This window comes from Oncorhynchus kisutch, linkage group LG16 (genome assembly GCF_002021735.2).
Source record: "Oncorhynchus kisutch isolate 150728-3 linkage group LG16, Okis_V2, whole genome shotgun sequence".
Classification (NCBI taxonomy): domain Eukaryota; kingdom Metazoa; phylum Chordata; class Actinopteri; order Salmoniformes; family Salmonidae; genus Oncorhynchus; species Oncorhynchus kisutch.
The window spans coordinates 27,069,809-27,086,312 of NC_034189.2; the positions used below are offsets into that span (position 1 = coordinate 27,069,809).

A 16,504-nucleotide genomic window follows, 5' to 3' on the forward strand; every position below is an offset into this window, starting at 1 on the left:
AATGTATCCCAGTTATGATTTGATTTGGAACATTTCGCGCTATTTCATACAAAGAAAACACACCCCGATGGGCGTGCCTCTGATTGGAGGCCTGTGAACTCTGCGTGGCCCTCCCTTCCTCTAATCTGGTTTTCTGGAAATCCCCGAAGTGCACGCTTTTCACTGGAAAACATTTTGCTTTCGAGCTGCTGTTTCTTTGACACCTTTGCATTGACAGAGAACCTAGGTGCTACAAGAAAATATTCATCACCGGGAGGCGAGGTATACAATTACATTATTTAAGACAGCGTAGGATAGTATTTTTTTTGTGAATAAAAGTTTGTGAATCGCCTCGGGGATTCCGAAGCAGCCTGCCAAGCTCACAGTTGAGCTAGCTAGAGTAACGTTACATTTAGCTAGTTGAAGTTGGTGGCTAAAGTTTGCATCTTGTATTGGTGTATAAATATGTAACTACATATTATGTAACTACATATTGTAGATAGTTATGACATGGGATTTAGATGTCGCTTACTTTTTCGACTGTTTTGAGTGGCTACTGTAACGCTAACGTTTAATTTACCCAACTAACGTTAGCTAATTTAGGGCAACATGCTAGACCGGCACTTGACTTGTACAATATTTTATTTATTCGTGTTAGTCCCTCGTAAAATATTTAAGACGACTAGGTAGCAGGCTGTTGATAAACTTATGTCACATTTTAATTCAGAATTGAATGTAAATCGTTCAGCAACCAACTTGCTAACGTTATCTAGGTGATGCAATGTTACAATATAAGGTTAGCTAGCGAACGTTAGCTATACAACGTCAAATTTGTTTTTGAAACCCCCAACTAGTCAACATTTGTAAAGCCATCACTAGTCGAGGGTAGCGTTAGTTTGTTAAATATGCAAAACTGTCCATTACCTTTTTGAGTTAGATTTTAGAGGAAGTATTTATTGATTAAACATAGGGTAGTTATCTAGGCACTTGATCAACAAAGATTAGCCTAATACCGTGACACAATTTCTCACCTAGCTAACTACTAGCCTACACAACTCTTACTGAAATACTATATCTTATATAATTGCCAACCATGTCAAAGTCATTACCAGAGCAGTCTGACCCAATTCTTGTCTATGTGAACCAGACCCTCCCGCTGCATTCTATGTTCTGCTTTCTTCTCCACATCTTCAGGGCTGCATTCCAGCGGCACATGTCTGCTTTCCTTTCAAAGCCACTGGTCCCCCTTTCACCACACTTTCCCACTGGTCCCCCTTTTTGTCGTCCCATTGACTAATTGTTTTGAAGACACATGGCTACAACAATTAGTATTATTTGGTTTAATCACATGGGTGTTCTCTCTCCTAGATCGGATCGCCTTTCTTCATCTCCTGCCAAGAGTCCCTGTGTCCAGTCCTCTCCTCCCATCGGTCCAGTGAGCAGTCGAGAGTCAACGGATACAGGATGGAAGAGCAGGAGTTGAGCTTCCCCATGAGCCAGGGGTCCTTCCAGCAGCTTTGGGAGACCAAGTAAGTTTTGAACAACCTTTAGAACCCACAGACATATACAGTGCCTTGCGAAAGTATTCGGCCCCCTTGAACTTTGCGACCTTTTGCCACATTTCAGGCTTCAAACATAAAGATATAAAACTGTATTTTTTTGTGAAGAATCAACAACAAGTGGGACACAATCATGAAGTGGAACGACATTTATTGGATATTTCAAACTTTTTTTAACAAATCAAAAACTGAAAAATTGGGCGTGCAAAATTATTCAGCCCCTTTACTTTCAGTGCAGCAAACTCTCTCCAGAAGTTCAGTGAGGATCTCTGAATGATCCAATGTTGACCTAAATGACTAATGATGATAAATACAATCCACCTGTGTGTAATCAAGTCTCCGTATAAATGCACCTGCACTGTGGTAGTCTCAGAGGTCCGTTAAAAGCGCAGAGAGCATCATGAAGAACAAGGAACACACCAGGCAGGTCTGAGATACTGTTGTGAAGAAGTTTAAAGCTGGATTTGGATACAAAAAGATTTCCCAAGCTTTAAACATCCCAAGGAGCACTGTGCAAGCGATAATATTGAAATGGAAGGAGTATCAGACCACTGCAAATCTACCAAGACCTGGCCGTCCCTCTAAACTTTCAGCTGCTACAAGGAGAAGACTGATCAGAGATGCAGCCAAGCGGCCCATGATCACTCTGGATGAACTGCAGAGATCTACAGCTGAGGTGGGAGACTCTGTCCATAGGACAACAATCAGTCGTATATTGCACAAATCTGGCCTTTATGGAAGAGTGACAAGAAGAAAGCCATTTCTTAAAGATATCCATAAAAAGTGTTGTTTAAAGCTTGCCACAAGCCACCTGGGAGACACACCAAACATGTGGAAGAAGGTGCTCTGGTCAGATGAAACCAAAATTTAACTTTTTTGGCAACAATGCAAAACGTTATGTTTGGCGTAAAAGCAACACAGCTCATCACCCTGAACAAACCATCCCCACTGTCAAACATGGTGGTGGCAGCATCATGGTTTGGGCCTGCTTTTCTTCAGCAGGGACAGGGAAGATGGTTAAAATTGATGGGAAGATGGATGGAGCCAAATACAGGACCATTCTGGAAGAGAACCTGATGGAGTCTGCAAAATACCTGAGACTGGGACGGAGATTTGTCTTCCAACAAGACAATGATCCAAAACATAAAGCAAAATCTACAATGGAATGGTTCAAAGATAAACATATCCAGGTGTTAGAATGGCCAAGTCAAAGTCCAGACCTGAATCCAATCGAGAATCTGTGGAAAGAACTGAAAACTGCTGTTCACAAATGCTCTCCATCCAACCTCACTGAGCTCGAGCTGTTTTGCAAGGAGGAATGGGAAAAAATGTCAGTCTCTCGATGTGCAAAACTGATAGAGACATACCCCAAGCGACTTACAGCTGTAATCACAGCAAAAGGTGGCGCTACAAAGTATTAACTTAAGGGGGCTGAATAATTTTGCACGCCCAATTTTTCTGTTTTTGATTTGTTAAAAACGTTTGAAATATCCAATAAATGTCGTTCCACTTCATGATTGTGTCCCACTTGTTGTTGAAAATAAAATAAAAATAGTTTTATATCTTTATGTTTGAAGCCTGAAATGTGGCAAAAGGTCGCAAAGTTCAAGGGGGCCGAATACTTTCGCAAGGCACTGTATATAATTATGTTTAGGACTACCAATGTAGCTACTTAAGACTGGACAGAGATGGTTGCGTGTGAGTGGAAGCCTAGAGACTTCATATAATGTATTTAAGTACCTCTTCTACTTTTAGGTAATACTTACTTGTACCTTGATTTGTATCTCCTTTCTTTAGCATGTCTACTCAGGGGTCCAATATTCCACCGTTTGGGACTGGAAACTGGTCTGACCTGGATGTCTCGGTAAGTTTGTCTGCATCCTGATGTAAAGGAAATCTTTTTATGATACCACACCTTTTAGAATGGACTAGATGGTTTCTCCCCCTTAGTAGTGTAGTGATTGTTTGGCTTTGAATAGATCTTTTTGGTTGTGCTTTTGTCGGACAATTTGATATCCATACATGGTTAGCCTGGACATTTATCTTTTTAAGTATTCAGACAGAAATCCAAAAAGCAACTGCTAACTTCATAAATGGCATGCGTATACATCCTTTATAGCTCGCTCCCGTACTTCCCGAGGCCACCTTCCACGAGGACTTTGACGAGGGGCTGTTTGAGCTGCCTGAGCCCCTGGCCGTGGAGCCCTTGATGTCGCCCCTGGACAGCGTGCCTCCCCCCGCCTCCACCGTCCCCTCCACCATCGACTACCCGGGGGAGCACGGCTTCCAGCTGCGCTTCCACAAGTCTGGCACCGCCAAGTCTGTCACCTCCACCGTGAGTGTCATGCATATGGCTTACTGCACATGCCTAAATACACAGACGTAAAAAGCACCAATATTGTATGCTGCAAAGCTGTAAGCAAAGTCTTGACCTGTCAAGTGACTACTAGTAGGCCTTACTGAGGTATTGGAGCCACATTTCACTTCCTCCCCCAAGTCATGCTTTTTTAGAATTACTCTTCTTTTTGTTTGTTTTCTATGTTGCTGTTGATCTCCTGTAACCCACCTAAAGCATAAGAGAATGTGTTTTCAATGTAATTTTCTTTTGACCCTCAAGATGAACAGGACCTGTTTCCTGTTACAGCTGAGTCTTAACCCTTTACACTAGTACCCATATATTGATGGAAAATCCGGGCACTAATAAACACCTAAAGTGGAGTGGTGTGGCTGTACAGTAACGGCGCTGTATGGGTTTTGACTGACAGACATTCTGAACTTGAGCACCGCATGCAACAAGACGTTGCCCCCATCCCTCCCACTAATTGGTCAACTTTAGCACATTTTTTTTTGTCTTGAGGGAAATTTTGTAAATTAAGAGGACTCTATATGTTTTGAAAGCTGAGACATTGAGGATTATTATAAATGCCCCTTTGATGTCATACAAACAAGCAAAACACCTGCGAGTCCAAATGTGCATTTCACATTTACGTGTCATAAAACTCCGGTCATATACAGTGTAAAACATTTATGATCACGGTTTGATATAGTTAGAAGATGACATGGCGTCATACCCTGGGTTGTTCTCAAGTTTGTCTATTTTGAATTAAATTCACAGCGGAACACGCTGAAATTACGATCTGTTTCTACGAATGTCCTTGTGAAAGGCTAACACTAAGATCATATTTGAACTTTTCTTCTGTAGGAAACGTTTCAATGTTGCCCAATCCATTTGGAGCACTTCCCACGAGTGTAAAGGATTAAACAGCACTGCAATAGGAATGAGACACGACCTACCCTTAGAAGCCCAGGCTCACTGTACATTCACTGATATATATTTTCCTTCAATTTGATGAACATAACTTTTGGAATTACTTTTAAATGTTTTATGCTGCCTTTTTGCCTGGATGACAAAAATATTTTATGAATGGCTTTATCGCAACGATAATTAATACTTAGATTGTGTAAAAACCTGTTTAAATTAATAGTCTCCAATCAATTACAGTAAATTGTGGTTACCATACCTCAGATGGAGACAAGTTATTCCATTCATTCTGATTATCCGTGGTTGCATTCAAGTGGAATCCAGTTTGTGACAATTTGCTAAAACTCAAGGTTTTGGCTGAAGTTTTTGGATAAAAACAGCCAATAGCACAATGGTTTCCATGGCGACTCGCGTGCTATGATAGGTCTATTAGTCTTGTGGTTAGGCTGCTCTGCCTTCAAATGAACGCCCCCTGCAACTCATTCATTGGAACCATCGACAGACAAACTGAATTGGTCCACCCACACAGACAGCATCGTGAAGAAGGCGCAGCAGCGCCTCTTCAACCTCAGGAGGCTGAAGAAATTTGGCTTGTCACCAAAAGCACTCACAAACTTCTACAGATGCACAATCGAGAGCATCCTGTCGGGTTGTATCACCGCCTGGTACGGCAACTGCTCCGCCCACAACCGTAAGGCTCTCCAGAGGGTAGTGAGGTCTGCACAACGCATCACCGGGGGCAAACTACCTGCCCTCCAGGACACCTACACCACCCGATGTCACAGGAAGGCCATAAAGATCATCAAGGACAACAACCACCCAAGCCACTGCCTGTTCACCCCGCTATCATCCAGAAGGCGAGGTCAGTACAGGTGTATCAAAGCAGGGACCGGGAGACTGAAAAACAGCTTCTATCTCAAGGCCATCACTGTTAAACAGCCACCACTAACATTGAGTGGCTGCTGCCAACATACTGACTCAACTCCAGCCACTTTAATAATGGGAATTGATGGAAATTGATGTAAAATATATCACTAGCCACTTTAAACAATGCTACTTAATATAATGTTTACATACCCTACATTACTCATCTCATATGTATATACTGTACTCGATACCACCTACTGCATCTTGCCTATGCCGTTCTGTACCATCACTCATTCATATATCTTGGTGTACATATTCTTTATCCCTTTACACTTGTGTGTGTATAAGATAGTAGTTTTGGAATTGTTAGATTACTCGTTGGTTATTACCGCATTGTCGGAACTAGAAGCACAAGCATTTCGCTACACTCGCATTAACATCTGCTAACCATGTGTATGTGACAAATAAATTCAATTTGATTTGGGTAGGCCGTCGTTGTAAATAAGAATTTATTCTTAACTGACTTGCCTAGTTAAATTGAATAAGATTCTATTTTTATTTATCTGTCCCATTATTGTGTCTGAAAGCACGGACAGTGCCTTTGAGGCCATCTCCATTTTTAAAGTAGTACATTTTCTTCTACTTCTATTTGGCAAACTAACTGAAAGAGTGCACACTGCCACCTAGAGTGTGTTGTTAGGACGGGTATAAAGCCACGGTTGGCGGTTTACTGACACCTGCCGTTATGGAATGTTTCCTCACAAGTATAATTCAGTGGCTATCACTCCTGGTGACCTGGATGGAATTATATGATCCTTCCTTAACCTATAGGACAGGGGTCAACTAGATTCAGCTGCGGGCTGATTATATTTATTTTTTCCTCTTCGGGGGATGGTCGGTGGGCTGTAACATTGTTAAATTAATTTGTAGGCTGAAAATTTACTGCAAGAAGCCCAAACCAGATATTTGACTAAAACATAATTATTTCAAACCCTGCTTACATTTGTATACGATCACGTGTCTCTTATGCATGGGAATATATCGTTTTTTGGTTCAGAACTTGGGGGTCAAATAAAACCATTTGACCTGTGGCCTGCCAGTTGGGGAACCCTGCCTTGGGAAGTCCCAACCAGTTGTCTGTTGAAATGCTGAACATCCTCAATGGTACTACCCATGCTAAAATGGGCTTTTGGGCACTAGAGTCCTCTCTCTATGATTGTAACTGAGGAGTTGCAGGCTGGTTGCAATAAAGCATGGGTCTGACATGACCGGGCATGTTTCAAACCAGGGTTAAAATGAATCTTTTTCGTTAAGGTATTTATGATTTATTTAGAACATAATTGTAAAGCAATATTTTGTTCCTATGAATTCCTATGGGTGTTTTTCCACACTTGTATTTGTATGAACTTTGATAGTGACTACCTGTGAAGTAATTAAGCATCTATTTTTTTGTCTTCATAAATTCAATTCACATCTTTATTCTTTCACAAAGGGAAATTCCTCTGGGACAAAATACTAATTGTTTGATGTTTCCCTCCCTCCCCAGTATTCTGTGCAGCTGATCAAGCTGTACTGCCAGCGGGCTAAGACCTGCCCGGTGGAGGTGCTGATGACCAAGGAGCCCCCGCCAGGAGCCATCCTCCGTGCCACCGCCATCTACAAGAAGTCAGAGCATGTGTCCGAAGTGGTCAGCCGCTGCCCCCACCACCAGAGCACGTCTGACGGCTATGAAGGTGTGTGTTTTAGTCTTGAGGTAAAAATTCTAAAGTGAGTTAGTAAGTAATTTGCCCATGTTGAGAGTTAAGCAGACATACAATTTCTCACTAAGTTCATTAGGTTGTAATGAATATGCAGTATTCAGCTGGAATCTGGTAGAGTCACCTGATTTGTCTAACTGTGTGGGGCGGCAGGGTAGCCTAGTGGTTAGAGCGTTGGACTAAGAACCGGAAGGTTGCAAGTTCAAATCCCCAAGCTGACAAGGTACAAATCCATCGTTCTGCCCCTGAACAGGCAGTTAACCCACTGTTCCTAGGCCTTCATTGAAAATAAGAATTTGTTCTTAACTGACTTGCCTAGTTAAATAAAGGTTAAAAAAAATGATGAACCTTGTTTTGCCCAAACTGATTGTGAACCCAAATGTGTGCCTGATTCTAGTTTGAGATCAATACATTGAAAGATTGTTTTGGGTTAGGTGTAGGGGCAGATTTAGACTGTCATTTCATCTGTTTAATTAATTTTGTCTTTGACAATAGCTAATGTAAATAATTAGAACAATTCCCATCCCTTACAATGGGCTAAAATATAGACTAATTAGTGTGCTTATCTCAGAAAGAACGCTACTGTTATTCCCCTTTTATTATTTCACTTCATACCAATTTTTCTGGTGTAATTAGGATATTTGAAATCTGATATGTCAACTTGTCTTTGATTATTAAAAAATTGAGGGCTATGCATTTATGGACAGTGTTGATTGTAGGCTAAATCAAAAACTGAGTATAGGCTCTCTTGAAATGCCCCTTGCCTCAAATATTCTGTTTTGTCATTTTAGTATTGTGCAGAAATGGTAAGCATGTATTAACAGATATTGCCTTTTTAGAGTAAGATGGCAAGGTTTTGCAAATCAGTCTCAACCACCTGAAGATGGGTGTTCATTTTGATTTGTCTTGAATGTGGGATAATTTGTACAAATCAAATGTCATATGAACATATTCAAACTCCCAGTATTTGGAAAACGTAGATCAGGGGTGGCCAACCATCTTGGCGAGCTACCTCTAGGTACTATTTTAAAGGGATAGTTCACCCAAACGGATTAAATATTTACGTTATGGACTCACAATATATTGGTGAACATATCGGAATTGGCCGATATAGCTAAAAAATGCCAACCTTGGTATCGGCCGGTCTAGTTTACCGTCGATATGCAAAACTGATGTCAAAGCTGACGTGCATACCTATATAACGAAGGTGCATGTCGTAATGACGCCACCTAAAATTTTGCGCTGTACTAACCCACAATGTCTGCTGTGTGGATCGAGCAATCAAGTCAAGCAGTCATTTGAAAGGGTAACAAAATTTCAGCGAGACAACTCCAATGCGAAATCCATTAATGCTAAGATAATGGTATTCATTGTCCTTGACAGTCAACCATTCTCTGTCGTGGGTGATGTTGGCTTTCGCCAACTGGTCGAGCACCGGCTAACACTACCAAGTGAGCTATTTCTTACGTTGCCCTACCGGAGTTACACAGTAATAGTGTCACTGCTATTAGCTTCACAACATGCATACAATGGAATGCCGTTTGGGTCTTTGCGTGTCAAAAAAGATACAGTAGCACTGTCAAAGCTGTACAAAACACCAGCCACGCATAAAGCAAACACCGGCCACGAATCGTGTTTACAATACCGTGTTGGTAATAAAGCATCATTTGTTAGACCGCAACTTCTGGACTAGCTATCTTTTAGCTTGGTACCTAGCTAGCACCAAGCCAACCAGCCTGAAACAATGACGAGTAAAAACTGCAGTCATTTTCATTATACTTAGCAATGATTTAGGAATCCTTGTAAGTATTAGCTAGGTAGCCACTTGTTGTTCGCCTATTGAAATTGAACTTTAGTTCATGAAAATAAATAGCAAGCCAGCTACTTAACCCTGTTGCCCAAAGCTAATGTTATATTGAGGATCGACCCGACCGGACCGGGTTATGTGTTTAGAAGCTAGCCACAATAAGGATTTGGCACAATAGTGGAATTTGTGGTTTGCCTTCAAAATAAAAGTATGTCATTGACAGTGATGTAAATGAATACAAATAGTAGAATTATGCGTATTTTGAAAGGTAACCGCAAAGTCCACTATTGTGGCTAATCCTTATTGTGGTTAGCTTCACATAGATGGGTCCGACCACCATTTATCAAATAAGAACTGTCTCATAAATTAGGGTTATTTTAGATGGCATATAGCTATATAGTTAGCTAGCTAGCTAGCTACAGCTACTGAAACAGATTGTTATTTTGTTTTTGGGGAAGAACATTGCTTGCATCCATGAACTAGCAAGCTTGTTTTTTTTATGACCAACACTGTAGTAGGTGTGTGAGACAACTTCACCAGCATCATAGCATACGTTTTGATGAATCATTGTGACATGAAATAAGAGTGATGGTGTAATCAATGTGTAATAACTACGTAAAAATATTATCAACGCATTAAATTATGACATGCAGTCATATTCAGGTTCTGATTGGTCAACAAGGTTATTTGACACGTTAAATAGTATATTTCTGTCACTTACTTGCTGTTTTCGTTGTTAATTTGTTCAGTCGTTTCATTCTCAACCAGGATTTCTATGAACAACGAAACAGCACAGCAAGTAAATGAAAGAAATAGGTTTTGATTAGGTTTTACTGGTAATGGGGACATGCATAAATGCCAACAAAATAACTTTTTTGATGTGTGTGTGTGTGTGTGTAACCTTAACTAGGCAAGTCGGTTACGAACAAATTCTTATTTACAATGAAGGCCTACCCCAGGCCAAACCTGGACGACGCTGGGCCAATTGTGTGCCGCACTATGGGACTCCCAATCACGGCCGGATGTGATACAGCCTGGATTTGAACCAGTAACTGTAGTCACGCCTCTTGCACTGAGATGCAGTGCCTTAGACCGCTGCGTCCATATGTGTTAACTATTTAACTGCACTAGAATGCTTAAGAGGCCGCTAAAATTTTAAATATCGGTTATCTGGTTTTGTTGGCAAGGAAAATATTGGGTATCGGTCCCCTAAGACACGCTGGCGCTAATGATATTCACAATAGGAAATCTCATTGCAAGCTTTCTCCTAAAGTTGGCAGCCCTGCAAGGCATAACCTCCCCCTTGTGTAAAAGATGGTCCCAGGAAGTTCTGAGAACACTCTTTACCCCGCCACCCCCCCCCCCCCCCCTCACTTCCTGTCTACTTCCTGTTTCCTGTCAGGTGTGACCCACCGCAGTCACCTGATCAGGGTGGAGGGGAGCCAGCGGGCTCAGTACCTGGAGGATGGTAACACCAAGCGTCAGAGCGTGCTGCTGCCTTATGAGCCTCCTCAGGTATACACCCCCTTCCTCTGGTCTCCTGTATTAGTTTTAATATAAAAGATGAATCGTCAGTTTGCTTGACACTTTCATCGGTCTATAATTCATTTAAAATGTACATGTATGTTTAAGTGCATCTTCATTTTGAATAGCTGGGCTCTGAGGCAACTACTGTTCTCCTGAACTTCATGTGCAACTCCAGTTGTATGGGTGGTATGAATCGACGGCCCATCCTCACCATCCTGACGCTGGAGACACAGGAGTAAGTCTCTCTCCTTATCCCTTCTCACTGTATTTGTTCATACTGGAAAATCTTTGTCTGAGTCTTGTCCTTATTTGTGTGCGTATATACAGTGGGGCAAAAAAGTATTTAGTCAGCCACCAATTGTGCAAGTTCTCCCACTTAAAAAGATGAGGCCTGTAATTTTCATCATAGGTACACTTCAACTATGACAAACAAAATGAGGGAAAAAAATCCAGAAAATCACATTGTAGGATTTTTTAATGATTTTATTTGCAAATGATGGTGGAAAATAAGTATTTGGTCAGTAACAAAAGTTTCTCAATACTTTGTTATATACCCTTTGTTGGCAATGACCGAGGTTAAACGTTTTCTGTAACTCTTCACAAGGTTTTCACACACTGTTGCTGGTATTTTGGCCCATTATGGTGGAAAATAAGTATTTGGTCACCTACAAACAAGCAAGATTTCTGGCTCTCACAGACCTTCTTTAAGAGGCTCCTCTGTCCTCCACTCGTTACCTGTATTAATGGCACCTGTTTGAACTTGTTATCAGTATAAAAGACACCTGTCCACAACCTCAAACAGTCACACTCCAAACTCCACTATGGCCAAGACCAAAGAGATGTCAAAGGACACCAGAAACAAAATTGTAGACCTTCACCAGGCTGGGAAGACTGAATCTGCAATAGGTACGCAGCTTCGTTTGAAGAAATCAACTGTGGGAGCAATTATTAGGAAATGGAAGACATACAAGCCCACTGATAATCTCCCTCGATCTGGGGCTCCACGCAAGATCTCACCACGTGGGGTCAAAATGATCACAAGAACGGTGAGCAAAAATCCCAGAACCACAAGGGGGGACTTAGTGAATGACCTGCCGAGAGCTGGGACCAAAGTAACAAAGCCTACCATCAGTAACACACTACGCCGCCAGGGACTCAAATCCTGCAGTGCCCCCCTGCTTAAGCCAGTACATGTCCAGGCCCATCTGAAGTTTGCTAGAGAGCATTTGGATGATCCAGAAGATTGGGAGAATGTCATATGGTCAGATGAAACCAAAATATAACTTTTTGGTAAGAACTCAACTCGTCGTGTTTGGAGGACAAAGAATGCTGAGTTGCATCCAAAGAACACCATACCTACTGTGAAGCATGGGGGTGGAAACACCATGCTTTGGGGCTGTTTTTCTGCAAAGGGACTAGGATGACTGATCCGTGTAAAGGAAAGAATGAATGGGGCCATGTATCGTGAGATTTTGAGTGAAAACCTCCTTCCATCAGCAAGGGCATTGAAGATGAAACGTGGCTGGGTCTTTCAGCACGACAATGATCCCAAACACACCGCCCGGGCAACGAAGGAGTGGCTTCGTAAGAAGCATTTGAAGGTCCTGGAGTGGCCTAGCCAGTCTCCAGATCTCAACCCCATAAATCTTTGGAGGGAGTTGAAAGTCCGTGTTGCCCGGCAAAAGCCCCAAAACATCACTGCTCTAGAGGAGATCTGCATGGAGGAATGGGCCAAAATACCAGCAACAGTGTGTGAAAACCTTGTGAAGACGTTTGACCTCTGTCATTGCCAACAAAGGGTATATAACAAAGTATTGAGAAACTTTTGTTACTGACCAAATACTTATTTTCCACCATTTGCAAATAAATTCATTAAAAATCCTACATTGTGATTTTCTGGATTTCTTTTCTTATTTCTTCTGTCATAGTTGAAGTGTACCTATGATGAAAATTACAGGCCTCTCTCATCTTTTTAAGTGGAAGAACTTGCACAATTGGTGGCTGACTAAATACTTTTTTGCCCCACTGTATGTAAAGGGCTCTCTTTTCTGTGGGAGGGAAATCTTTACATCTGTGATAATGTGTTTGGGTCCCCTAGTTTGTCCCCCCTAACTCTCACTTCTCTACCCCTCTCCTCTCTCTAGTGGTCAGGTTTTGGGTCGCCGTTGTTTTGAGGTCCGAGTCTGTGCCTGCCCCGGCCGGGACCGCAAGACCGAGGAAGAGAACGCTAACAAAGCTCTGAACGGGACCAAGAACACCAACGGCACCAAGAGAAGTAAGACTGGGGCTATGTTCCAACAATATTAACTGGCCTCCTTTCCTTGTCTCCTATGTCACTGTTGACCTTGTCTCCTTTCCCCTCAGAGTCCCAACAGGCCTTGCCGCCTCCGGGAACCAGTAAGAAGATCAAGAGTGGCTCCAGCACTGAGGATGACGACAAGGACAATGTATTCTTGTTGCAGGTAGGGGGGACCTCACACACACGCAGGCCAACACACTTTTGGGTGGGAGAATTTGTATATCTCTATTTCATGGTTGTGATAAGGTGTGACGTGACTACCATTAATGTGATTATTGCTATTCATTGAATAATTACCTTCTACGTTGAATTATTACTCAATTAAATTAATCATGTAACAAATGATTAATTAGTCATTTGGGCCCCCAGAGGAGAAGTTTATTTGAGTTAACGTTTCCCGAATAAACTCAAGAATATATTGATATCATACCAGTCATCAATCAATCACTTCCTCATATCAGTCTCATTTTGAACTCTAGCCTAAGTGATAAATCAGTGATACACAAATTGGCTTAATTATTTATTAACTAACTAAATAATCACACAGAATTACATAAACACACGCAGTATAGCTTATATTGATTACTAACATAATGCAATGAAAAGTCCCTAGTGGACTAACCTGACATGACTGCTTGTTACACAACGGTGGGGAAAGAGAGCGGGAGAGACAGAGTGAACTTAATTATACATACATGTGGAAGCTATGCTCATGGGAATATGAGTACTTTGCACATGAACGTCCACTCATTCAAAAATAATTGCAATGTATACATTTTCACGTGTTGTCTCTCTGTTGAACTCGATCCGTCTATGGGACGTGGTTCGATGTAAGTCTCTGGTTGTCCACCAGAGGTCACAATGTCCTTAGTTGTAGGCATCTGTCTGGGAATGTTCATTAGGATAGATACCTCAGAGGTATCTATGATGGTGAGGAATTTGTCCTTCCCTCATCTTGGTCAGTTGTCCTAGACTACGTTATGTCTTAGTCTTTACCTTCGTCACTCATCGAGAGTTTGAGGGTCTTACCATTTTCTGGTCTTGTAGTTTTAACCGTTTCCAGCCGTGTAGCCACTGCTCCACGCTGTCTGGACTAATATGTTAATTATTCAGAGTCCTTTTTAAGTACACTGGTCTGAAAGCTGGTTCCAGCTTGACACAATGTCTGTGCTCACGTGGGAGTGGTTATTGACTTGGCCAAGGTTTATATGAAAAGCCATTATCTCATGTAGAAGGCTAAAATCACATTTCTGATTTCAAAAATATTCTTATACTTAAAATAAATTATACAACATTTCGATGCAAACCTGATCACTAGGACGTGTACATTTTCAGAATTATGCTTCTTGTTATAGTCTTTCTAATTACTTTAATGACATCACAAAATATCCATTAATTATCCATATTACATCTGTCATAATACCCGACATTTGGATATTGAAATATATTCTCCCAATGTTCATTGCCAAAACATCAAACAAAGTCTCTCTGTTGTATAGCAAAGGGATTTTTAACTTCTCCATACTGCAGTGCAAGAGAAAGTTTACCACCGGTTGTTACGTCATAAAACTCTGCCAACTCCCCCTCTGGGAGAGAGAGGGTTTGGGCTATCTGTCATCCTGTAATCCTCACCAAGGAGAGAGTCATGACAGGTGCCCATTTTAAACATTCCCTCACTCTTTCTTTCAGGTTCGTGGAAGACCTCGCTATGAGTGGCTCAAGAAGATCAATGACAGTCTGGAGCTGATGGACCGCATTCCTCCCGCTGAGCAGGAGAAATACAAGAAGAAAGGGTAAGCTACCCAACGGCAGACAATTTGATGACGGGAACTTCTCCCTAAAATGCCTCTGTCCCACTTGTCTTAATCCGTCATTTCCTCCATCTATCCTTTCAATTCTAAAACTGTCTCACGTTCGATGTTTGTCCTGTATTTTCTTTCTCAGTTTCTCAAAGAGCCGCAAGCAAGAAGCGTTGGCCCCAAAGAGCGGAAAACGGATGCTTACAAAGGAGGGGAGGAGCGACTCCGACTAAGGCCAGGACACCTCAGCCCTTCCCTACTGTCTATTCCAGACCAACATTAAATTGTGACTCCAAAGTAAATTCCCAATACCAAACCCTAGGCAATACATGTAGTCACTTCTTACAAGTCTGAAAGGATAGGTATTAGCAAGATGGTAATAGCTCCAGCTAGGCAGCTATACTCAACAGGCTGACCGCGGTCCGAAAACCCGGACCAGAACGTTGTCAATACGGACATCGGGTTCCGCCCCAAAAATGATAATATCCCTTGGGATCATATGAACACACAAAGGCATAGCAAAATGTGTAGAATTGTGGGAAATTAGCTTTAACACTACAAAAAATGTCTGCCAACAAGAGGGGTGTGAATAGTTTGGGGTTGCAAGTTGGGGGTTCTTTACTACACTGATAAATGACAATATCCATCCGGACCTTTACCATCTAGGAAATGTGTGTTACCAGACCTTCTCATAGTACTTGTGTACAATGGTAGAATTGTAACCATATTTCAGATGCCAGTCACTTTCGGTATAATACAAAGTGTAAGTGTAGGACCTAGGGTTTGGATTGGGTAAATAGGCTGACCACCATGCCAGTTACTTTCGGTACAATACAAAGTGTGTAAGTGTAGGACCTAGGGTTTGGATTGGGTAAATAGGCTGACCACCATGCCAGTTACTTTCGGTACAATACAAAGTGTGTAAGTGTAGGACCTAGGGTTTGGATTGGGTAAATAGGCTGACCACCATGCCAGTCACTTTCGGTACAACACAAAGTGTAGGCCCCCCCCACTGCCTTAACCATCTGGTGTGACTTCCTCCTCACCTGCCCCCCCAAAGAGCACTTTAGCTTGTGCTTTTATGATTTGGACCAATTAAAACTAGTCATATCTTGACCTGCCTAGAAACTATGCTTTTTTACCAGTTAATTGGCCAATTGCCTGTTAGTATTTTTGATACCTGCTAAACATAACCACTGCCTTCATTCCTCCCCCTGAACCCTTGACCTGGTTCCCTGTTAATCATGGTCCTATTGAGGCATTGGTCTTTCTTTTCCCCCCATTTTTGTACTGCTGATCGAGGAACTATTTTTGTAAGTTCTTTTAGGAACTGTTAAATGATTTTGTCTTCTCAATGTTTTTTTCTTTGTTTTCAATAAATGTTTTATTTTTATTTTGTACTAATTCCAGCGTTTTGTCCAATGTCTTTTCTCTCTCCTATGCAGAGTTCTGATACTGTGCTTATGATATACTTGATTATGCACATTTTATGTTGGTTTACTTTATGGTTTTCTGATGGAAACTCTTTTTGCTGATGTCATTTGGTGCTGAGACATGATGTTCTTTTGTTTAGGGAAAAGGGAAACATTTCAGGGGACTTAAAAAAAAAAAAAAATGAAATAAAAGCAATTTCCTAAATAGTACTGTA

General features: G+C 41.6%; 1 protein-coding gene across 1 annotated transcript; it reads left to right on the forward strand.

The window, feature by feature from the left end:
• The first annotated feature begins 74 nt into the window (after positions 1-74).
• LOC109906265 (cellular tumor antigen p53) lies at positions 75-16,471 on the forward strand. The gene is made up of 11 exons (XM_031792145.1): positions 75-261; positions 1,348-1,508; positions 3,336-3,402; positions 3,658-3,873; positions 7,214-7,400; positions 10,634-10,746; positions 10,884-10,993; positions 12,903-13,033; positions 13,123-13,220; positions 14,747-14,850; positions 15,002-16,471. Exons 2-11 carry the CDS (start codon positions 1,444-1,446, stop codon positions 15,087-15,089), a joined length of 1,179 nt encoding a protein of 392 aa, XP_031648005.1. The 5' UTR covers positions 75-261; positions 1,348-1,443; the 3' UTR covers positions 15,090-16,471.
• Positions 16,472-16,504: the final 33 nt, after the last annotated feature.